At 40.8% G+C, this 25,048-nt stretch overlaps 1 protein-coding gene across 1 annotated transcript in view; it reads left to right on the forward strand.

Moving 5' to 3' along the window:
- TASOR (transcription activation suppressor) overlaps nt 1–25,048 on the forward strand; it is a 52,116-nt gene that overhangs the window by 11,889 nt on the left and 15,179 nt on the right. The window contains exons 6-17 of the mRNA XM_056853276.1: nt 663–821; nt 1,527–1,648; nt 6,215–6,243; nt 10,917–11,022; nt 12,114–12,217; nt 12,309–12,412; nt 14,958–15,030; nt 15,118–15,192; nt 17,220–17,909; nt 20,408–20,793; nt 23,285–23,432; nt 24,935–24,991. Coding sequence (XP_056709254.1) covers nt 663–821; nt 1,527–1,648; nt 6,215–6,243; nt 10,917–11,022; nt 12,114–12,217; nt 12,309–12,412; nt 14,958–15,030; nt 15,118–15,192; nt 17,220–17,909; nt 20,408–20,793; nt 23,285–23,432; nt 24,935–24,991 — 2,053 coding nt within the window. The remainder of the gene's footprint in view (nt 1–662; nt 822–1,526; nt 1,649–6,214; nt 6,244–10,916; nt 11,023–12,113; nt 12,218–12,308; nt 12,413–14,957; nt 15,031–15,117; nt 15,193–17,219; nt 17,910–20,407; nt 20,794–23,284; nt 23,433–24,934; nt 24,992–25,048) is intronic.

Below are 25,048 nucleotides of genomic sequence, written 5' to 3' on the forward strand. Positions count from 1 at the left end.
CTGAGAGCAAGGACCTCTCTCTGTCATCTCCTCCTGCTCTGCCGGCTGAGCCAGAGTGAAGCTTGAGGAGGGCAGGTTGAAGAGATGGGTGAAGATGGCAGGTGGTGGTGAAAGGGTTGGCAGTGGGGGGCTTGGTGTGGTATGTTCCCACAGCAAGTAGAGTGCAGTGAGGTGCTGTGGGGTGCTGAGCAAGAGGTCGGGCTGCTGAAAAAACAACACCAAAATGAAGCCCACATACGCACACACTTCTTTCTCTCCTCTCACTTTCCCATGCTTTGAACAGCTCCTGCCAACCCTTCAGCCTTTCCCCCCTTCCTTCCAGCTACTACTGTAAAGTTACTAGCTGCCTGACAGATTTTTCTCCCTGATTATTGTTGCAAAGAGAGGTAGAATGTGAGAAGCTGACAAGCAGGGTGAGGAGAGAAAAAAGGGCAGGAGAAGCCTTTACGGAGGGCTGGCGCGTAGCCCACTTTCAGAGGCTCCATAAACCCACTTTTGGGTCGTGACCCACAGGTTGGGGAACACTGTTTTAGAGTGTCTGGAGTTAGTAAAGTTTACCAGCATTGGAGTTTGTTGGGATAGGACAGGATGTTAAGATGGCATGAGGTTTTTTGTCTTATGTAGTGAACCTGCTGCTTTTCTAATAGTTCTTTGCCATTTAGGGAAAAGTTAAAAGCATATTTGATACCCTGGGAATAAAACCAATGGACTCAGCTTCAAAAAGTGCACCAGATCCAACACCAAAGCATGAATACCATGTTTTAAACACTGCGAACAAAATTAATTCTTTACTATCTTATAGAGCATATGAGCGTTCACAGGTAAGAGTGTTACTTGAACACAGATGCACATAAATATTATCAAGCAATTCAAGTCAGCTTTTTAATTTTTATGTAGTACAAGTTGAGTATCTCTTATCAGAAAATCTGATATCCAAAATGATCCAAGATCCAAAACTTTTTGAACGGCCACAAAGAGTAATAAAATGGCATGTGTGCAGGCTGGTCATGCCAACGGCAGGTTCCCCACAATGCTCCACATGTACAAAAGTATTTAAAATATTGTATAATATTACCTTCAGGCTACATGTATAAGGTGTATATAAAAACATAAATGAATTTTGTGTTTAGATTTGCGTCCCATCCCGAAGATACCTCATGTATATGCAAATATTCCGAAATCTGAAACTTCTGGTCTCAAGTGTTTTGGATAAGGGATGTTCAACTTGCTATTAGTGAAAAAGCTTTAATAAGGCCTTTAAATTTGAATAACCGAATGTTCCCTAACATGAGTGGTGCAATGAAAATGGAGCATTTCTAATTTTTTTGTATTTTTTTGTCTTGGAAATTGCTTTCTGAGCATAACATTTAAGCTTTTATCATGTAGTTCTAATACTGTTTGGTGTAGTTCTAGTGTGTCGATAGTTTAATTTCAAGTAAGAAATTTCTGAGTTTTTGTGATTGAAGCAATTGTACTTTTATTGAATACCTGACATAGTTGTCCATTTATTTTGAATTTGTTTCTAGTATTATTTTTATGAATATGGCTTCGATGAGATCAGACAAAGACCAAGGCATGTATGTCCATATGCTGTTGTTTCATTTTCTTACAATGATGAGATGGTTCCAAAGTATTTGCCTCAGTTAAGGTAAGCTAAGAGTATTAGAATCATCTTTAAAAGTAGTATTTCGTGTGAAAGACTTCAGTTCTAAATTTGCCAGTTTACTATTATTTTTAGTCATATTCCTGTGCATGGTACTCTTGATAAAGAATTGGAAATGGAAGTGTCTTTTAGCGGTTGTTTACTGATGGTTTGTTCATCCTGTACTTTTGTATACCATTTTATCTGTATACTGCCCCTTGGACTAATTTTTCTTTGCCAAAACCTGGATAAACTGAATTCAGGTGCAAGTTACCAATTATTTGACATCAAATCAGTGATATAGTGGTTAAAGTATAGTGTTACTGAAAGGTACATCAAGGTGCCTCATGTTCCACATCATATAGAGAGATTTGTTCCTTGTATGAGTAAATTGAGTTTTTTTCCTTGTAATATGGTTGGCATTGCATGTATATTTGAGATACCTGTGTTAAAACCTCTCTGTGCCATTGGCTTCCTAGATAGGAATGTTTTTATTTTAGCCTTGATTTCCATTCTGCAGTACAAGAATAGTAGCTGTACTTTTGTTTATTGTTGTTACAGCCAATGGCCAGCATAGAGTAGCTGCATGTTTGAGTGGTCTTCAGACAAGAGGTTGCATTCTTTAGTCGTGTAAGTTTCCATGAGTCAAAGCTCACTTCACCAGATACAAATAGGAATGAAGACACACTAGCCCTGACCTAATGTATCTTTCTTGTATTTGTATCTGACGAATACAAAAGTTTATACTCTGGAAAATTTTGTAGGCTACTGGACTCATAGTTTATTCTACTGATACTGACTAACACAGCTACTTGCCTGAAACAATCTTCAGTTGCAATCCCTTGTTGAACCACCATTTTTAAGAAGAGCATTATGCCTCCTGTCTTCCTTTGAATAGAGAGGAGCAATAGAATAGTGAGACTAGATCACTAACCACTGGAGAGGATTCTTCCATGTTACTTGCTTCTGACTTAATCCTTTTTCTAGTACACCTACTGGTACTCCGCTTGTTTCCAGTCCCTGGTGTAATTGACCTTTTAAAGCTGGGGGCCAGCATACCTGAAGGGGCGCCTACTCTCATATGAACCTACTCCCCACCACTTCAGTCATCTTCAGAGGCCCTGCTTAGAGGTGGATAACCCAGAAAGGACCTTCTTGGTCATGTTGCCAAAACTTTGGCACTCCCTCCCCAGGGAGATTCATCTGTCTCCCTCTATCATTGTCTTCTGCCTGTAGGTGAAGACTTTTTACCCCTTTGTTTAGTATTTCTTATGTTCTTATTTCCTCGCTAACTTTTATTAGCCCTCCTCCCTGTTTGTGTTTTTATGTGTTTTATTTAATTGTTTTAAATATTCATGTGTTTGTGTGTGTATAAAATTGTGTGTGTGTTTAAATTTGTATTTTAAATGGTTTTAATGTTTGAAATATTTGAATGTTCACTGCCTTGGGGACAGAGACGGAACTATTTTAAGAAAATAATTATCCAAATTTGATGCCTAGAACTGGATCTAATAACTATGGATGTAAATTTGTTTAATAAAGCAACCATTTAAATGTTAACAGGCTAGTGATTTAGTCCACTTATATATTCTTACATATTCTCAGTTCCGCTACTGATTTTAAAGAAAAATTAACATGTTATCGTATTCTGGTGTCTTGTGGTCAGACAGTTAACAGTAAGATGAGCTTTGGAAAATGCTTGGGGGCATGTTTTGTCTACACCTAAGAGTATCACTGTCTGGAAAGAAGATGTTGGCAGGTACTTAGGCAGCAAATTACAATATGCCTTGGTCTGGAACATTGTAAACATCAATGCTTGTCTAGCTGGAAATTATTCTTAGCTACATTCCTGATAATGTATGCGTATGGTGAATATTTAAAAGCCTGTGTTAACAGAATTCAGCAGTGTTGCTCAAGTTACAAGTAGAAGGCAACTTACAAATTGGACTGAATCATAGATAGGACAGCAAATGGCTGTGGAATACTTTTGAGCGTGTTTTCTGTTTTAATGTTGTTCCAGTTTTGGGGGTACAGTATGGTGCTCATGGATCCTTGCTTTTTGAAAAGCAGGTTGGTGTTGTGGACAGGAATGCTGTGTATCTATATATTTATTTATAATATTTATATCCCACCTTTATGCCCAGTCAGGGCCACTAAGGCAGCATTTGGTTTTATCACCTTTTCTTTATAGACACAGCCAATCTTGCCTCGCTAATCCATGCTTTTGTAACTTCATAGTTTAATTATTATAATGTGCTGTATATTGGGCCAACCTTGAAGACAACCCAGAAATTGCAACTGGGGCAGAATGTGGGAGTGGGATTACTGTCATAGGCCAGCCAACAAGAACATTCTTGCTTGTTTTAAAACAGGTATTGGCTGCAAATTCAGTGTTCTGGTGAATAACTTTAAAAAGCCATTCATGGCCTAGAATCCACGTATCTAAAGGACGGTCTCTCTCTCTGTATGTCTCCATGTGCCAGCAGTTTGTCCTCATGTTGCCACAGTCCACCTTCCATTAAGGAAGCCTCCCTGGCATCAACTGGAGCCTGTGCTATTTATATGGTATCTCCTTCCCTATGGAATGGGCTTCCTGACAAAGTGGGTGGGGCACCATCTTCAGCTGTTTTTAAGAAGCACTACACTGTCATTCACTGTCCCTTCCCTTAAGGTAGCCTGCCTGGCATCAATTAGAGCCTGTGCTATATTTATATAGTAGCTCCTTCCTTATCACTCAAGCTGTCTTCTGTCCTTAATTTGATAGTAAGCAGCATGAACTGTGCTATGAAAATTTCTAATCAAGATGAGGATGAAAGGAATTCTGTGGAGCTGCCCCTTGACATGGATATTTGTATACTAGAAATCACCTTGCCGCTCTGGTACTTGAGTCTCTTATAGCCAGAGCTGGTAGTGTTGCATATCAAGAAACCAAAGTCTTCACCAAAAATGGTGTTGAATATATTTTGTTACATAAGTCTGAATGTATGCCAGCATGATCCTCAGTTTAAAAACCAGATAAAAGAGAACCTATAGGAAAGTATTTGCTTTTGGGGATTATAGCTTCTGCATATCCAAGTGACAGCTGTGACTAAGAATGCTGGTTACCAATTAGAACTGGCTTCCTTGGTGGAAAGGGGTGCTTTAGTATGGTTTAGATTACATTATTGTAGCATGCCATATGTGTGGTTGCCTGAAAGTGTTTGGAAAGTGAAAATAGTCCAAAATGCTGCTGCCAGACTTCTGACTGGATTTGATTTATAGACCATAGAATTCCACAGTTAAGGTACCTTGGATTGTTTCATTGGCTGAGTATTTATTTATTTAGAATATTTCTGTGCTATATCTTCAGAGTCCTGCTGAAGGTGGCTTACAATTTTAATAAACCATTAAAACAAGCCACTAAATAGCTGGTAAGGTAACTTTCCTCATTAAAAGATGGTTTTTTGATTAGTACCTAAAAGAAAGTAGGTGCCTGATGAGTTTCGAGGGAGGGCGTTCCAGAGGCGAGGGGCCATCACAGAAAATGCCCTCTATAGTCACCACCTGTCTTACCTCTGAAGGTGAGGGCACAGCGACCCAGGGTGTGAGAGGCAGATTTAAAGTGGTGGGCTTGATTGTACAGGAGGAGATGGTCTTTCAGGTACCTTGTCCCCAGCTTGTTTAGGATCTTAAGGTAAGAACCAGCACTTTGAACTGGGCCCGGAAATTGCTTTAAAGCTCTAAATAGTCCAGGAGTAGAGTACTCCAGACTTCTTTCTGTCCTATGAACATAGCAAAATTTAGCATCTTCAGCAGACATTTTATTACATATATCCTCACTATCTTAAATTTTACAACCCTTTCAGCAGTAGTGCCAAAACTATAGAATTCCCAACCGGGGAAAGCTTGCTGAGGGCAGACCTAATGAAATGGGCTACCAAAAGATGAGCCTTCACTTTATAGGAGTTCCTGGGTGGAAATTCATTCTTTAAACTGTGCTGTGGGCCCCAATTCTGGTCAGCTTCTTGGGAGGAAGGGTAATCCGCTTTCCCAATGTCAGTTTCTGACTTGAAATGGGGATGGGGCAGGGATATAGGCCCTCCTGGTGCTGTTTTGGTTTGGCAAACCAGCACAAGGGAAAGTAGGATCCCTGCCTTCTCCTCCACCATGCCATGGTGGTCCTGACCAGAATTGAGCCCCCATGGCACAGTTTAAAGGACTTCCCAAGTAGGAATTCAGTCTTTAAAATAGAGGCGTACCCCCAGGACAAAGGTGGGGGATGCCAATCTTGTCTAGTTTGGTCATTCCCTTCAAATGGCAAGTAAAGACTGTTCTGGAGAGCATGTGGGTTGTTTTTGTTTTTTGCTCTTGATTTTTATTGGCCTTTTTGTATTTCCAGGTTATATTGTGTTATTTTCTTTGCTCCTGATTTTTTCTTATGTCTTTTTATTACTTTTGTAAATATAAGCCACCTTGTAGCTTTGGTGAAAGATAAGGTAAAAATATTTTAATCAACTTATAAAGACCAATAGTAAGTTACATGAGAGAACTATTTCTGGCTTTTGATTTTAACTTCATCTATTTCCCTTGTAGATCAAAGAACTCTAGCATGGATAAGGAAGGTAAGAGTACAGCAAATATAATTGTATAGTATGCAAGGACAGAGAGAGTGTAATATGAGCTGTTCAAGGACAATGCCTTGTTGGAAAGTGTGTGTGCACCTAGGAGCCCAGGACTGTTGAACTGAGAGCCTTCTGTATATGCCTAGTTTTTGGTACAGGCTTGGTTTCCTTGGCGTTCAAGTTTTGTAGTATCAAGGAATGTTTTATTATATTATATAGCCACTGTCTCGTCAACAAAGCATACCATTGTAAAGAGCATAGTGGATCTCATTTAAAGAATAGCATAGTAGAACCTTCAACCCCAAATCTATTATCGTTTGACCAAATAAAGGCTGAGATCCAAAGGACTCCTTGTATGAGTGGAATGGTCTTCCATTTGAGCTGGAAGCTACCAACTACATAACACTGAAAATGGAGAACACTTTATCGTTAAACACATAGCATATTAATTGTTGCCAAATCTATTTACATTTAAACAAAATCTTGAATGTTGTATATTTCTGCATTATACATAGCATTATGTAATGCTGTAGACTGTCTTCCATATTGCGTATTTTGAGTAAAACAGTGTCTTTCATTTGAAAGAAAAGACATAGTTTTATTCTGTGGTTAAACCAAAGAATTTTGCCCAAGTGCCAGAATATCCTTGGTGGCATTCTGACGTCACTTCTGGGTGCACAAGGAATGACATCAGTGCTTTGCTGGCAGCAACATTATGTAGCAGACGAGGGCCCCCACTGCCATTAAGTCCCCCCCACTGGTTGCCAGGTAGGGCAATCTGTCTTTATCAGAATTCCAAATGTGCCTGCAGGCTCAAAAGTTGGGGACCCATGTCAGTCTGTTGCGCACATAAGGCCCTGATTCTAACAAAGCTGGCCTCAGGGAGGCAGATCCTGCAGAGGTTTTTCTCACAAAGCCTATTTGGAAGGGAACTGCTTTTGAACAATTGGACTGTTCTTTTGATTAACATAGGAAAGCTTAACTGTAAAATTACATTCATAGCTCATTCCTGACCTCCAAGGATGAAAGTCCTTAGGAGGCCAAAAAGGGGCTGTTCTGGCATTGGGGCCCCTAGCTCCAGTGTCTGAGCTACTTACACTGCACAGAGTGGCCAAGATGCCGGTCTCCTGGCTCTGCTATGGCAGCGCCACCCAGGGACGCCAGCTGGGCATTCCGCTGGCGTCCCACTGGTGCAAAGGCCCGCGCCAGCATCCCGGGGGCGTTTCTGGGGTGTGCTGGGGGGCGGAGCTGCCAGTAGGCAGCTTCCTGTCCCCTTTTGGCCTTGCATGCCAGCCGGGAGAACAGAGTTGCTGTGACTTTTTTTTTGCAGGCACAGCCTTGCTGTTCTCAATAGGGCAAAATGCCCCATTAAAAATTTTAAAAGCTAGTGAAAGGCTTTTTAAAGCCTTTCGGCGGTTGGGAAACGGGTTTGGAGGCGCTGCAGGCGGCGCTTTGACCATGCCATGCCTGGCTGCCAAAAGGTAAGGAATGGGCTGTCAGTTGAGTGAGAGGGGAGCGTATCCATTCTTTTGTATCTGAATTGGCACGCTTCTGGCTTCTATCAAAACTTGGGAGAGGTGTGTAGAATGTTGATCATACTATCCTTAGTAGTATGCTTGTTATACTGCCTTGTGTGTATAAATGCTGTCACGTTGCTTCAAACTTACGGCAACCCTATGAATTAATGACCTCCAAAGCGTCCTATTGTTAGCAGCCTTCTTAGGTCTTGCAATCTGAGGGCAGTGGCTTCCTTGATTGAGTCAATCCATCTCATGTTGAGTCTTCCTCTTTTCCTGCTGCCTTCACTTTTTTTTTAGCGTTATTGTCTTTTCTAGTGACTTTTGTCTTCTCATAATGTGACAAAAGTATAATAGCCTCAGTTTGGTCATTTTAGCTTTTAGGGAGAGTTCAAGTTTGATTTGATGTAGGATCCACTAATTTGTCTTTTTGGCGGTCCATGGTATCTGTAAAACTCTCCTCCAACACTGCATTTCAAATGAATCAACTTCGTTAATTGTCCAGCTTTCACACCCATACATAGTATGGGGCGTACGGTAGTATGAATCATCTTGATCTTGGTTACCAACAACACATCCTTACACTTGAGGATCTTTTCTAGCTCATTCGTGGCTACCCTTCCCAGTATCAATTTCCTTCTCATTTCTTGGTTGCAGCCTCCCTTTTGGTTGATGGAGCCATTTCTTCCTTTTCAGCCTTACAGTTGGTAAATTCCTTAGTAGTCATTACTTTTGTGTTGATGTTCAACTGTAATCCTGCTTTAGCATTTGCTGCTTTAACCTTCATCAGTAGTTGTTTCAAGTCTTCACTCTTTTCTGCCAGTAACATGGTATCATTTGCATATCTCAGATTTTTAATGTTCCTTCCACCAATTTTATCTCCACCTTCATCTACATCTAATCCAGCTTTCCTTATGCTATGTAATGAATATAGATAGAAGAGGTAGGGAGATAAAATACATCCCTGTCTGACCCCTTTTCTATTTGGGAACTATTCTGTTTCTCCGTATTCTGTCTTCACAGTAGGCTCTTGTCCAGAGTACAGGTTGCTCATCTAAAATATATCTTGTCTGACCCCTTTGCTAATTGGGAACTATTCTGTTTCTCCGTATTCTGTCTTCACAGTATGCTCTTGTCCAGAGTACAGGTTGCTCATCTAAAATATATCTTGTCTGACCCCTTTGCTAATTGGGAACTATTCTGTTTCTCCATATTCTGAGTCCAGGTTGCTCATCTAAACAATCAGATGTTGTGGTACACCATAGCTTTTCATGATCCACACAGTGTAAGAAAGAAGCTACCTTAGCACCAGGCCTTGGGAGATGGTTCAAGCATTGAGGAGCGTATGTAATTGATTACAGAATAAGTTATTTGGCTCAAAAAATGCTCTCACTAAAGTTAATTGGTACAGCTTTGCTGACTCAAGGGCAATTCGGCCTTGGGAGTTGTTTTTTGAGGGGCATCTTTCGCTCTCTAGACTCTAGAGAGTGAAAGAGTTACAGCTGAAATGTTTTAGTTAATGGCTGAATTCAATGGATCCTTTACGTCCCTAAGGTCCACCTCATGCATTTAAAAGGGGTAAGCTTCAGTGAGGCAGGAAGTTTTTTTTTTATTGTTTCTTTGTCAGCGGGCAGTCTGCAGGAGAGGATAGGGAGTCGGCTGCAGATGTAAGTTGTCCTCGCTCAGCAAATTGGCTGGCTAGAAGTTTAGCAGCTAGAAGTTTCTGTTGTTTGAGAGTTTATTCTTTGTTCTCTCTAATTAATGAACTTATTTAATTTTAATTGTGGGCCATTATCTGACTTAGGGGTCCTGTCTTCCAGCACTGTATCTTCTTTCATTTTGGATTGACTCATCATAGGGCTTTCAAGGTATGAGATGATCAGAAGTGGTTTACCATTGCCACCATCTTTTGCACGGTACTAACCAGGGTTAGCTGAAGGGTCACTGCCGTTGTCTATGATAGAAACTCTGCCAGTGTCACCTTCTACTGCTGCCCAGTAGCTACCTCCTACACCCCCGTCACCATTGGAACTGTCCGTTCTCTTCTGCTGGTGTGGCTGTGGATTCCTGAAGGGGGTGGATGCATCTTAGTCTGATGTCACAGCTGTGTCCATTCTTCCTTGAGTCACTCTGCTGACACACGTGAACCTCCTCACCACATTAAAGGTTCTCTTTTCATTTTGCCATTTTTGTCTTCACGTCTTTGCTGCAGACTGCTGCATCCAGAACTTGTGCTTTTATTTTTCTCTTGTGCATCTCTCTGGCAGTAAAGCCAAGCTGATAGGAATGGTGAAATCTTGTATTTGAATGTATTATAAAATTTATGGCAGACACTTGCTTGTCTTTCAGTAGCTAAGGCTGCACTCAAACATTACATTAAATGGTCATCATACACAAATTCAGCTTGTTTCTGTCTTTGAGTACATCACTGTCATCTTATTGCAGTGAATGAATCCTGTAGTAATAGTTACAAAGTCCAGTTACCCACAGTTACAATGCAGCTTCCTGGGTTAATCCTAGTTAGAATCCTAGTTTGTGGAAAGCAAAGTAAATCCATTCCTAGGGGGAACTTACTCTAGCTAACCTGGGCATGTGCATTTTTACGTTGTGGAAACTGGGGTTGGTTTAATCCAGGATTCTTCTACCATATTCAGCATAAGATGTGAGGAGCTCAGAGGGAGGTGTGAGTATGACAAATGGGTTATGGTAGTGCTGACTTATTGTGATGTCTGAATGCCGTCTTTGTGAACATGTGCACCACAACAATTTAAGAGTATATGTGAGTGCCAATTATAACTTGGAATCTGCCATTTTAGTAAAATGCCATTTTAGACTGGGAGGAGTTGTGTGCTGTTGGGTCAGAGAATATCTGAAGTCCTTCAGGTTCTGTCCATCAGTTCATTTTTAATGCTACCTAGAATGAAATTGCATTTTAACTTTGAAGATAATTACTTACCCTTGAAAATTTCTTTTCAGGTAAATGATTGATCTATAGCAATGTGTGTGCATAATGTTCTAATAAACCAAGACTTAGGACATACATTTATCCAATCAGTCCTTTCTTGTTGTATCTCCCCTGTCTATTTGAAAGTAAAAGGGATTTTAAAAGCACCGTCAAGGAGTATTTCAGGGTAACCATTTTTGTACTTAACACAGATAAAGCAAGTTACACATTGTGGAAGGGGCAGCTTTTAAACAGAGGGACACTTGTATGCCATGTTGTTTTGAAGTCAGAAACACGTCCTCTGCTTCCCTGCAAACTGTAAGTATTGTAACTTCAGAACTAGAAACCAGAATGTCAGACTAGATTATGCAGATACTGGAAGGTCTAAAACATTCCTGCTGTATACACTAGAGCAGGGGTGGGAACCTTTTTCCTACCAAGGGCCATTTGCTCATTTATAACATCATTTGGGGGCCATAACCAGGTGTAGATCTCCTGGCGTGGCGGGGGGGAGAGGCTAGTCTCCAGCTACCACCTGGAGGTTGGCAACCACAGGGGAGGCCACGCAGAGAAGGCCTGGAGGGCACCCCCGCTCCCCCCTCCTCCCCCCCTCCCAGGCTGGAGGGCAGCCAGCGGTGGGCCCTGAGCAAACGAAGCACCAGTAGGGCGCAGCCCGCAGCCGATCCTCAGGGGAGGAAAACAGAGAAATAGAGGGGGAGAAAAGGATGGAAGGAGACAAAGAAAGACAAGGGAGAAAGGAGAAAGAGTGACAGAAAAAGAGAGAAAAGCCTTCCCCCCTCCGCCCACACCAGCACATGCCGGCCCCACACAACTGGACCCCAGGCTCCCCGCCTCCTCCAACACACACACGGCAACACACGCAGCCCTGCGCGACCGGGCTCCAGCCTCCATGCCCTCCCACTGCCCCACCCCGAGTGCACAAAAGGCCCTCCAAGCCCGATCTGCTCCCTCGCGCATGTTCCGCCGCCAGGAGCCACTGGCCTCTCCCCCCCCTCTCCGCTTGACAGGTGGCAAGAGGGGCTTACAGTGTGCCACGGCATTCCTGCATGCCGCGACTGTAAGGGGCAGCCTTGGGGGAAGTTTCCCTCCCCCCTCCTCTTGCCGACCAACAGTCGACGAGAGGAGGTCCAAAGGGCGCCATGGCCCCAGGAACACCCTCGGGGAGGGCTGCGCTGTGCTGCGCTTCCGCGGCTGGGCCCTGGAGCTCCTGAGGGCCACTGAAATGGCCGGACGTCCCCTATCCTTGCACTAGAGAAATTTATATTCTGCTGGCAGTAACTTCCTATACGGATTTTTCTCTGCATAGTTGCAAAAACTGTTTTTCAGCTTACAAATTTCAATATCTTGAACAATGAACATCTTAAATGTCTTTATTGTTTGATCTCTAGTCCTGAAAAACTTGATGTTGATATGGTTATGAGTATTGAACATTTGAAAAAGAAGATCTCGCCAAAAGTGTTCTATAAAGAAACCTATTCAGGAGAAAAGGAAGGTAAGACATTTTTATAGCCTGTGTAAATGTTCATTCATTTTGTGTCATAGCATGGTAAACAATTTAATGACTGGATTGCTTTTCTCCTCAGAATTCAGGAGTGGACTGTACTGTAGTCTTTATGATATTGTGGAGAAGACCAGATTGGGAAGTAATTTGGAAGGTTTGCTTCAAAAGCTAGAAAAAGAGAAACTAGTGAGTAGCTGTTCTCCTGGAATATTTCTTATTTATTAAGTTTTAAAAACCATATGCAAAATAGATCACAAGCCAACACAGTACATATGTTAGAAAAAACATGTAGCAACAACAAAATTGTTAACGTCATGGAGAAAAAAATGAATTAGTATTATACTGAAAATTCATAAACCAAATAAAAGCTTGCTATGAATGACAAATCTTATTTAATCTCTTAAACAGGCCTCATCAACTGTGACATTTTTGTTTTTGGCCTTTAGGGTTTTGGCAATATTTAACAAATTCCACAGCATTTTGTGATTAATAGGTTGGATTTTTCTTTCTAAGTAACAAAGCAAAACTTAGCAGACTCAGATATCTGCTGAACAGCATGCATAATATTTCCCCAAAAGATTTGAATCACTGTGTGATTGTTTCCTTTAATTTTTGTTTAAAAATGAAATGGTTCCAAATATAACTTTGAAATAACTTCAAAGATGCTACTGACTGTATTTTTTAAATTGGAATTATTTCTCCAAGTGTCCGCCCCGTGTTGTTCTGGCACTATGTGATTCCATCAAATTTTATTTGTTTATTTAGTACATTTTCATTCTGCCCTTCCTCCAGACAGCTCAAGTTACATCAGTCCCCCATCCTCCAATTTATCCTCACTAGTCCTTTAAAGTAGGCTAGGTTGAGAGTGGGAGACTGGCCCCAGGTTCCCCTGCAGGCTTCATGAATCTTAGTTAATTTACCACCAATAACTTTTACCCAGGAACATTCTCAACTCATTCTATTGCTGTTTAGATAGGTCTTGCTTAATCAATGAGGTGGTACTCTATGACGAGTTCTAGAATTCTAACTGTATAAAGCCTTATTAAAAAATTCTTGATCACATGGAAAGCATGAAGCTGTGTTGTACTGACTCCAGGGTCATTATTGTGTACTTGGTCTGGTAGTGGCTTTCTAGGGTCTCAAGTAGAGGTCTTTAACATCACCTACTTCCTGCAGAGAAATTGCAGGACAAGCCTCCCTAGGAGTTTTCGTTTATGGGTAGCACAGTCACACAATTAACAAGTCTGGGATGTGAATCCTCACAGCCTAGCGAGGTAGACTGCCAACAGCTCTTTTCTCAAAGACTAAACTCAGTTAGAAACAGAAGAGCAAGCCTCCAACCCTTTCCAAGGTTTAATCAATAACCCAAAGTTTGTAGGGTAGGCCATCTGCAAATTGGGTTCACCAAATAAAGTTCTGGTAGATGAGCCACCTGGTCAAGGTACTGAAATTAGATTGAAGCCACCCAAGAGTCAAAGAAACCACAAAAGCAAAAGGAAGTTTATTTAAAAGTTGTGCAAGTTACAAGACAAAATACATGATGCAACTATAAGTGAAAGGATGGCCTTGCAACTTAGGGAGGAAGCCATAAAGTGCAGACACCTAGTTTATCTCCTGGAGATGGAACAGTTCTCAGCCTTGCAAATCAAAGCGTTGCATTCCAGCTGTTGCAAGTTAAGATCACTGTTACTTCCATATAGGCCTGAACCAAAATCTTAGCAAGGGATTGAAGAAGTTCAATTCCTTGACACTACCTGATCCTTTTAACTGGAGATGCTGGGGATTGAACCTGTGACCTTCTGTATGCAAAGCAGATGCTGTGCTGTTGAGCTGTTGCCCCTCCTCTGTGTTTATGTTAACATCACGAGGTGAAATAGGTCCTTTAGTCCAAGTTATTTGCCAAATAGAGTTGGAATTTAGGATCATAGAATCATAGAGTTGGAAGGGACCACCACGGTCATCTAGTCCAGCCCCCTGCACAATGCAGGAAATTCACAACTACCTCTCCCTTCCCAAATCCCCAGTGACCCCTATTACATGCCCAGAAGATGGCCAAGATGCCTTCCCTCTCATCATCTGCCTAAGGTTATAGAATCAGCATTGCTGACAGGTGGCCATCCAACCTCTTCTTAAAAACCTCCAGGGAAGGAGAGCTTACCACCTCCCGAGGAAGCCTGTTCCACTCAAGAACCGCTCTGTTAGAAAATTCTTCCTAATGTCTAGACGGAAACTCTTGATTTAATTTCAACCCGTTGTTTCTGGTTTGACCTTCTGGGGCAACAGAAAAACAACTCGGCACCATCCTCTATATGAAAGCCCTTCAAGTACGTGAAGATCTTGCAGTGTCTTCCTAAGCAGAGTTAGTCAGTCAGCACAGAAGGGTGTAACTGCTTAGGTCTACACTGTTAACATCTTACATAAATTTTTAAAATGATTTGTGAAAATGCTTCAGTTGAACAGAGCAATATTAATATGTAGACAGCAGGACTCTAATAAAATGTGACCAAATTATTCTTTGGAATTTTTAATTTGGACAGCTACACTAACAAAGTGCAGTCTGTTTGAGATGAGTCACCTTGAAATCCTCAGGCTTGTCTACTCATGGAACTAAAATTAAAGATTTCCTGGTTTGGAAGGTTTTCAGTCTAACTTCTGTTTGTCAAAACCCAATTTGCTACTTGCTATTTAAAGAAGGTAGCATGTTTTTATAGTCTCAACTTCCTTTTTGCAGGTTATTGTTAAACCACTTGTGGACGGAGGATATCTGTTGCTGCTTTCTTCTTGTCAAATGGCTTCACCGTATGGTATTTAATTTGTTATTTATATATTGGCTGCTTAGATTGCTTAATGAAAACTTTATTTTTCTTACTGTGTTTCCCCTTCCCCCCCAGACAATCAAGCAGGAAGACCTCGTACTCTGCAAGCATTGTTTCTGTTCCGGAATCATAGAAGCGTAGGGACATCAAGTAAGGGTTTTCTTTTTCTTAGCTGTCTAATGTACTTAATACTGTGCTTTCTCCCTGTTGTTTTAGTCTTGGTTAGTGAGGTCATAATAGCAGCCAACCAAACCCTGTAAGTCCAAATTAAGTTGACCTTTTAAAATAAACAAAAAAACATAAGAAAAACCATGCTGGATCATACCAACGCCCATCAAAGTTCAGCTGTCTGTTCACACAGTGGCCAACCAGGTGCCTCTAAGAAGCCCACAAACAAGACAGCTGCAGCAGCATCCTGCCTGTGTTCTGTTGATTTTGCAGTGTGAATGAATGAATGCGGTACCGTATCAGGTTTCAGTCCAAAATCCTACTTATTGTGTTTAGGACTGAAGGCTTGGTTTTCTAGGTATACCTAATCAAAGTTCTGATATAGTATCCTTAGAGTGGGCGTAGGCAAAAATTTTACTCAATTGGAAGCGAAGCTGTACTGTTGCAGAATTGCAGAGAAGTCTGCCTGGAGCTAATGCTAATGAACAGGGGAAAGAAGCGCTGTTTCTTGTAGATTTCTGTAGTGAGAAGGGGGTTGTCTACTGGGTAGTATGAAAAGGGAGTGCCCAAGGCTGCATTCACGTTGCACTAGCAAAACACAACTTGTTTGATAGGAACCAATTTGAAATCTTGAGGCTTTGCATGCTCCTAGAGCTGAAGTTAAAGACTTCCTGGTTTAGGAGGTCTCAAGAAAGTTGCAGTATCCAAGTCTAGGCACTGTAACATATGGGCTTCATTCATTGAGCAAGAACTGGGATTCTTTACTAAGGCAAGCTGGACATGTGAGGAAAAAAAGGAAGGCACTTCTGGAGTCCTGCATAGGATGGCAGTTTTTGTAATTTGAAAAGTATGCTAAACTTCATTCAAAAGGGTGGGTTGGTTTACTGACAATGAAGACTTTGGGGCAAATTTTAGATCTCATGTTTTAAACGCTTAGTAGAGCATCAGGGAATTCTTTTCACAGAACAGTTTTGCTGAAAAACTGTTTATTTCCTGCTAACAGAGAGATGTTTCTATGAAATTGCCCTTTAAACCCATATAGTAGGTAATGGATGAATCTTTACATCTTTCAACATGTAGTAGAAAAGAGCAAGAGACCAGTAGCACCTTAAAGACTAACAAAAATATTTTCGGGCAGGGTATGAGCTTTCGTGAGCCACAGCTCACTTCTTCAGATACTGCTAGAATGTGAATCCATCTGTCTTTAAGTAGAGGAGAGTGAATTCAGACAAGTATTAGTATGTAAATATTAACAGTATGTAAATGTAAATAGCAGGCATGATGGGATTAGGTATGGTATGCAGAAGAGTCTGTGATGTCCAGGGGAGAGATGGGTGTGGAGAAATCAGCATTGGTAATGAGCCATGAATGCAAGGTCTTTATTCAGCCCAGGTAAATGCATTGTCTTTAGTTTGAATATCAACTGTAATTCAGCAGTTTCTCTTTCCAATCTCCCTTTGAAATTCCTTTGTAAGAGAACTGCTACTCTTAAATCTGCAACAGAATGTCCTGGAAGGTTGAAATGTTCTCCCACTGGTTTTTGAATATTGTGGTTTCTGATGTCAGACTTACGTCCATTTAATCTTTGTCTAAGAGACTGACCTGTTTGTCCAATGTAGATTGTGGAAGGGCATTGCTGGCATGTGATGGCATAAATCACATTAGAAGATGAGCAGGAGTATGAACCTGAGATAGTATGGCTGACATTGGTGGGTCCAGAGATGATGTTCCTAGAATCTATATGAGGGCAAAGTTGGCACCTTGGTTTGTTGCAGGCCTTGGTGCCAGAGTCCATGGGTGAGAAGATGTTTTAGGTTAGCCGGCTGTCTGTAAGCAAGAAAGGGACGCCCCCCCCCCCAGTGCTTCAGCGAGGGAAGTGTCACAATCCAGCATTGGTTGTAGGTTCCTTAATAATACGTTGGACTGGTTTCTTTCAACATGTATTAATAATTGTGTTGCTTATTTAAACCATTGATCTTTTCTCTTGATTGTCTTTATCTTGAACACAGCACAAAAACATGACCAGACAAATGCAAATACTTCAGTATGGCAAGAGACTCACATGGTTATATCAGACCTTAAAAAATTTATACCGTCACTGCATTTTGCTTGTCTCCATTCTCGTAGAGACTCTAAATCCCACTTAAATGTTGCGGTAGAAAAAAGTTTACACGACTATCTGAAACCATCTAGTAAGAATAAAAGGTTTACCGTGTATGACTATAAACCAACCTTGGATGATAAAAAATTATTGCATGCTGGACCAAAAAACAAATTCCATCTTGATAACGACTTACGTGCCTACATTTTTGGTTGTGAAACCTACCAGATTGCTGTTTCCAGAGCCAAAAAAATAATGGATAGGAATAGAAAACCTCAGCAATTCAGCCCTGTTTCAGATTATGAAGCCCCAGAAGAAGAACCTGACAGTTCAAAGAAAACAGCTGGAAAAAGAAATGGTTCCAAAGGTGAAATGATCGCTGCCAAAAAAAAGCGTGCCTCTAGTGATTATGATGAAGAAAGTATCCAAGACTTGATTTACTTAATTCAGTGTAAGAAAAAAAATGTAGATAGAGACTCTGACACAGAAGACAATAGAAGCAAGAGCAGATCAAAGCGAAAGTTGGAAAGCAGTCTGGAAAGCCCACAGAAACGCTTAAAAAAAAGCAATACTTCTGAAAAAGATTGTCATTACGATGGTGAGTACATCAGTACTACTCTGTTTGATTTTTGGAAGCATCTTAATTTTCTTCCAGCTTGCTTGTCAGCTGTGAGAGGAACTTGCTGCTCTTGTCATGGCACAGTCCATACTTGCGGCAGTGAGCGTCCCTATAAAATTAACTCCTTTAACTGGTTCTTGTAGGTTATCTGGGCTGTGTGACCGTGGTCTTGGTATTTTCTTTCCTGACGTTTCACCACCAACTGTGGCAGGCATCTTCATAGGAGTAACACTGAAGGACAGTATCTCTCAGTGTCAAGTGTGTAGGAAGAGTAATATATAGTCAGAAGGGTTGGGTTTGAGCTGAGTCATTGTCCTGCAAAGTATTAAAGGTAATGTGCTAATCATTGTCCTGTAAGTATCAAGATAATGTGCTAATGAGGGTGTGGTATGTTAACGTGGAACCATTGTATCCTGAAGTGATCTGCTAACATGTGGAATCCAAAGCTAATCCGCATGGCTATTGTGGACTGTAGTCTTTGTTAGTCTGGAGGTTTTCAGGACAGGAAGCCAAGCCTTATTCATTCTTAAACTCTCTTCTTTTCTGTTAAAGTTGTGCTGATATTTATGAATTTCAATGGCTTCTCTGTGCAATCTGACAAAATAGTTGGTAGAATTGTCCAGTATTTCAGTGTCTTGGAAAGCCCAGTGTTACTCCTCTGAAGATGCCTGCCACAGTTGCTGGCGAAACTTCAGGAAAGAAAATACCAAGACCTCGGTCACACAGCCCGGATAACCTACAAGAACCGATGAACTCTGACCGTGAAAGCCTTTGACAATAACTCCTTTAAGTTCATGTGTTTGTGTTTTGAAAGACTGTTCTTCTGAGCCTGTGCTATGTGTCTTCTCACCATTGAACCATCTGAAGTATACTACTCATCTGGGACTAGGGAAATTTGTCTTGCTTGCTGAATGTGTGTGTGTGTAAAATGCCTTCAAGTTGCAGCCGACTTATGGCGACCCCTTTTGGGGTTTTCATGGCAAGAGACTAACAGGTGGTTTGCCAGTGCCTTCCTCTGCACAGCAATCCTGGTATTCCTTGGTGGTCTCCCATCCAAATACTAACCAGGGCTGACCCTGCTTAGCTTCTGAGATCTGACGAGATCAGGCTAGTCTGGGCCATCCAGGTCAGGGCTGCATGCTGGATAGGGAGGTATAATGTCTTTCTTTGTTGGTCTGTGTAACGTATTATTTGATTAGTCCTTTTTGAGCATTCCCAAGTGATGATGTTCTTGTCATTTTTTACTGCTTTTGCTGGGTATATTTTTCAGCTGGGCATGATCACCTGTATCTTGACCCCCTATATCTTTTGCCTTAAAAACTAAGAATTCAGTTAATTACTTCTTAGATCTGTAATGCGTATACAAATTATCACCCTCTGCATCTGTTGCAGTACTTGAGCCACAACAGTGGATAAAACCCTTAACCTCTGTATGGTCATGTACATGAGTGAGTTGAAGCGTAATAGGCAGGCTATGGAACTTCTACAAAAGGAGAATGAATAGCCGTTCTTTGTAGAGATGTAATATTTCTAGAAATTTTGAAGCCATGGAAAAGTGTTTTAAAACATGCTTGGGGAAAAAAGGAAATTTTGGAGAAAATGTAAATATATGCAATATTTATTGTCCTGTCAAACTTAATTTTACTGCTTTAGCAACATAAAAAGGATCATTATAACTTACCATATAAAATTGTACAGTAGACATATTTAAGGAATTTAAAAGTTGTAAATACCTTCATTTTATACAAGAAAAATTGCAAATATACTTAATACTTGAGAAAACTGCGAGCTGATGCACTGTATGATACTTTACCACATGGACCTTAATTTTTGCTATCTGGTTAAAGAGACCTCAGTTCTCAATGAAACTTCCAGACTTTTCCTCTGAAGCTTTGTTGCAGCTTCTGCCTCACCTCCTTCTGATCTTTTTTCCTCTCCAGCAAGTTAGGGCAATAAGCTACTTTTTATCCAGTATGTGGGTATATGTGTCACAGTGGTTTGAGGAATGGTAGAAAGGTCAAACACAAGTCAAGTCAAAAGGACAACAAGATATGCAACAGCTGAAAAGCAATGAGAGCCCTGCATTCCCCTCATTGAAGATTAGGTATTCTAGGGGCAGAAATGTATCTTGGAGTTAAGAGCAAGATATGTCTATAGCATTACCACATTGTCTTTACTAATTCTAAAAGAGAAAATATTTTGTAGAAGGTTTTTTCCCCCCAGTACTCCCCAAAATGTCCTATTTTCCCATCAGAAACATTGCAAAAAAGGCCTTGGTGAAAAAAGAAAAAAATGTTCCCCCCCACCCCCCTGGGCCTTCACTTCTCTAGACCTTTGTGGTAGTACAGCTTTTATCCCTGGACTCAGGTTTAAACTGGAAAGCATTTTGCCATCCTTGATGCATTTTCTCCAGGCCATAAATACAGATTGTAGAGAACTTCTGGTGTAATTTCCTTCCTTCACTTTTCTGTTTTTAGGGGAGAGAGCACCTGAATCCCTGTCTTCAATGATAGCTGATCTTGGTGGACATGATACTGATCTGAGGCAGCAGAATGTTTCTGATCCTGCTGTTGCTGAAGACAATGTCTACAAACAACTTTTAAATGTGTTGGCTTTTCCAGATTCTCCACTCGCTCCACTCGCAAGACTTTTTAATCATGCTTTAGTAGAAAATAATACAAGGCAATCTTCTGAGTATGACTCTATTTCAGTACCGGTCAAAGAAGAACCTGAATTCCCTGATGGTGTACAGTTTAAGGATTCTCGGAGCTCCATCATGCTTGAAACCACTGCACCATGCTTACCTTATTCTGTTGATGTGTGCACTAATGAAGCAGGCATGGACCATATACTGCATTTAAAAGTAAGAACTTTTAAAGTGATTGGAGTTTTTAAATTCCTTGATATGTATGTTGTGGATGCGTTTTTAGCATTTACATCTTCTGGTCTTAATTGCATATGTCTGCCACAATGGTTGAAATGTCTACAACTTGTCTGAATAAGAGAACAGTAAAGGACAGTGGTTAATATTGCATGGGTGCATTTCTAGTTTGTAGCATAGGGAAAAGGAGTAATCATGATGTAAGGACTTGGAAACCTTGACAAAAGAAGTTTTACTTAAGTAAACAATCAGATTCTTTCCTGTCAGTGTGTGTATGTGTATTTACCATAGCATAATTTTCAATCTTGGAGTGGTCAGATTGGCAATCTGATCTTGACTGAGAAGTACATGATGGTGGACAACATCACAGCCAGCTTCCACACAAATGGAGTGGCATGGTCTTGAGTCTTTTCCCAGCAACTCTTGATCAGTTACTGTGTCTTCTCTAATCTTTCAGCACTGAACATAATGCAGGACATATCTTGCAGAACATGTGTGGGAGGTTCTGGATTCATCCCCTGGATCAGCCAGAGAGGAAAAATCCCTTTTCCAAAACCAAGCGATTAGCTTGGCTTCCAGCAGCACCGTTACTCATGGCTCACTGAGTTTGGATAGCCTCGGGAGTTGTTGTAACACTGTGGGTTTCTCTGCAATCCTCAACATCAGTTTTATTTTAGACTAGACAACTGTATGGTAGCCACCTGAAATTCAGTGTCTCATTTCATTGGATTTTGCATGGTAGTATCTCTTCTTCCATATAAGCTATATTCAGGCTAAATTTCTTGGGTGGATCCTATAGTAGCTTTTTTTCAACCATGATCAGGAGCACTGCTATCCAGCATTCTGGGTCAGTGAAGGGAGAGCACTGGATAGCTGTGAGTGTTCTTCCAGGTAAAGAGAATCTTTGATCAGCCTATTACATACGATGCTTGTTTGGGAAGGATCTGTGTCTCAATCTGGTGGCTGGTGTTCTGCTTTGTGCTTTTTTTTAGTGGCTAGTTGAAAGTTTTCTTCCTTAGGTGGTATCACAAGATTAAGCCACACAAGTTTTTAAAGGAAGGGGGGGGGATTCCTTTGCCAGAAGTAACAAGGAAACTAGATTGCCCTTGTCCCCAGAGTCTACAAAAGATTCCATCCTTCCAACTAAAAAGAAGGAATGCTTATGTTAAGACCAATGTTTTATGTTCTGCAACCTACTAAACGTACAAAAAAGTTAGTAGTCCAGCTGTGGTGATGCCGTTGGATCTCGATATTTTCAAGACCTCTGAGTCAAAAGAACAGTAAAATGAGAAAAATTTAGCAGTCCACTAATTTAAGAACTGCTTCCTTGCCTGGCTGCTTGAAGGTGTCATCGTAAATCTAAATTTGTGTAGGTGAAGTCCTGTACTTTATAAGTGCCTTGCAGTGCAATCATTGGCACGTATGCTTGAAAGGAAACCCCATTGAGAGTCTTAACCTTCAGCACGCGTTCTAGAGATTGCAATGGTGGAGGGGTTTGTTTTGCTTTACTTCATGCAGACCTGTTTGTTCTCTGTCCTTCTCTGGATACCCAACTTTCAGGGATTCAAGCAGGTAACTACTGGAGCAAAGACCTCTTCTGTGAACACTGATTTTGGAATTCGATCCCTAGGGGATGGTTCATCTGACACCGTCATTGCTACATTTTCCCAGTACCTTTTTTCCTATTCATATAAGCATTTAACAGCAAGTAACAAGTTTATGTGATACTTGAATTTTTTTTTATTGTTGATCAGTTTTATTCTATTTAAATGGGTCTTTTTGAATGGTTTCTTTAAAGCAGGGAAGGGCAGACTTTGTTTCTGGGAGCTATTTAATGTTTTTTAAGAGTCTTAGAAGCTGTCAGTCACAAAATAGTAGCTCGGTGCTTACGGCCACTTACAGAATGGCAGCTTGGCCAAACGTTACAGTATTTCAGAGTAGATCTGAAGTGCTTTCTTTTGCTGTTTTCCCAGAGCAGTCTATCACTGCCACCACCAATTGTCACTTGCCCTGCAGGGGGAAAATGCAGTTACTGCTGTTTCTGCTGCAAGAGGCAAGTAGCATCTTTGATCAGGAGAAGAGTCACTAGCATGCTCCAGAGCCAGGGTCCATGTGTACACCCATGGAGGAGGAGGACCTTCTGCTTATTCCTGCCTTGAAAGGTTAATCTACATATACATTCTTTACAGAAATAACGCCACAAGGCTTGAATGTCAAAACCCTTTGCTTATGTTGTGGTTTGATATAAAGTCAAAAATATTTTGTGAGTCCTTATTTTACACCACGGTAGCACAGGTACTGGGAAAATGTAGCAATGACAGTGTCAGATGAACCATCCCAGGGATTGAATTCCAAAATCAGGGTTCACAGAAGAGATCTTTGCTCCAGCAATTACCTGTTGAATCCCTGAAAGTTGGGTATCTAGAGAAGGATAGAGGCATAATTATAAACTGACTTCTGTGTGTTTATTTAGGAAACGAGCACCGGAAGTGTAAGTAGTTTTGAAGGCTGCAGCAGCCCATGTCCCAGCACCCCCCTTGAGCAGAAATATCACAGGCAACAGTCCAATTCACATAACGCTGGGGAGACGGCAATGAACTGGAAATTGATTCCTATCACAGGTAAGCAACATAACTTTATAAATAGATCTAATATCTAAATTTTCCAGAGTGCCCTGTTTTGGGGAAGATAGAGGAATGAGGGTTCTTAATTGCACATGCCACAGTTTGTTCTTATCCTGAGGTGATCTGTTTTTGCTTTTGGAACATTTGAACTTTATGTTCTGTAAATCCACCCAAGTCTGGTTTTATACAAGTAGCTGTGCACTAACTGTTCAGATTATATCTGCTAAATTGTTAGAGGTTTTTTTGTATTCATTGCATCTGATGAAGTGGATGCATTGAAGTTCTGAATAAAGTTGGTGCCATCTAGCAGCAAGGGCACTGCAGTCATAGAGCGCATGTACTGTGGAAAAGTTGGGACATTGCCTAAGAAATTCAGAGATGTAATAAAGTGTATGAGAAATCTCTCAATGTGGAAAGACATTTCCTGTCTTTATGAATGAAGTTTGGCAAATGTTTTACTACACCTTGATCAAAACTTGGTAGGACCATCAAGGGCCAAATGAAACTGCTTCTGAAACTGTATTTCATCCAAGACGTGCCAGTTGGCCATACCTGATCTCTAGAATCCCATTCATACTCAGTTTTTACCTTTTTAAGACCTCAAAGGAATGTATTATGTAACTTCTCTTGGCTTTCTCTGTGATTAAGCAGCTCAGTAATTTGAAGAATACAGTGAGCCTTGTTGACAGATATTACCAGTATAATTGTATCTTACTAGGAACTCTTCAAGAGTTTTGCTTACCGAATCTAAAAAAAAACGAAGAAGTGCCTCATTCCTTTTATCAGTGGTCTTCTTAAGTTCTGTGACAGTGGGTTTTTTTAAAGCTCCAGATTTGTGTGGGAGCATTTTGAGAGGGATGTTTGGCCTGGGGTGTGGGTTGAATTCTTCTGAGTCTAGCTTCTATACAATTTATTTTACTCTGGCTTGTCCAGTAGAATGTCTCTCATTGATGCTTCTCATTAATCCATTTGATTCCTGCTGGCCTCCTAAAAGTTCTGTTAATGTATGGAGATAGATGTGTTCTATGAAACATCATTAAACAGCATTTATATTTAAACCATTTTTTGACATACTTGATTTTGGTGGTGATTTTCATATTCATCTTTATGGACGCTGAGGAAGATGGTGCTATCTGTGGCATACTTGTATTTTTTTTCCTTGGGGAATATGAAGTCTTTGACACAACATTGGTGTGGAAGCAGCAGTGGCAGGGTTAGGTAGCTCAAATCTTAGAACACCAACAATGTTTAATGAGGGGTTTCCCAATCTACTCTCTTTTGCAGTTTAAATATACCATGAGCCTGGAATTAGTCTCTTGAGTCAAAAGAGGATTCTGTAATATCGAGAGATACCTGAAAATAAATAGCAATTATTAGTTTTATACACTTTATAGAGGGCTATCAATTTTTAAATTGGTATTGTAACACAAAGGTGTGAGAGGATTTTACAGTATACATACTGAGAGAATCTAAACTTGCTAACTGCTGCTCTCCCTCAGGAGGGGCAGGAAGAGTTCCTGAGGAGCAACTGAGAGAACATGGAGATAACCTAACAGGTGAGAAGGATGGCCTTTATTGCATATGCTAGTGCTGTCCAGATATCTGAGAAGAAA

The sequence above is a fragment of the Euleptes europaea genome, chromosome 1 (genome assembly GCF_029931775.1).
Source record: "Euleptes europaea isolate rEulEur1 chromosome 1, rEulEur1.hap1, whole genome shotgun sequence".
Classification (NCBI taxonomy): domain Eukaryota; kingdom Metazoa; phylum Chordata; class Lepidosauria; order Squamata; family Sphaerodactylidae; genus Euleptes; species Euleptes europaea.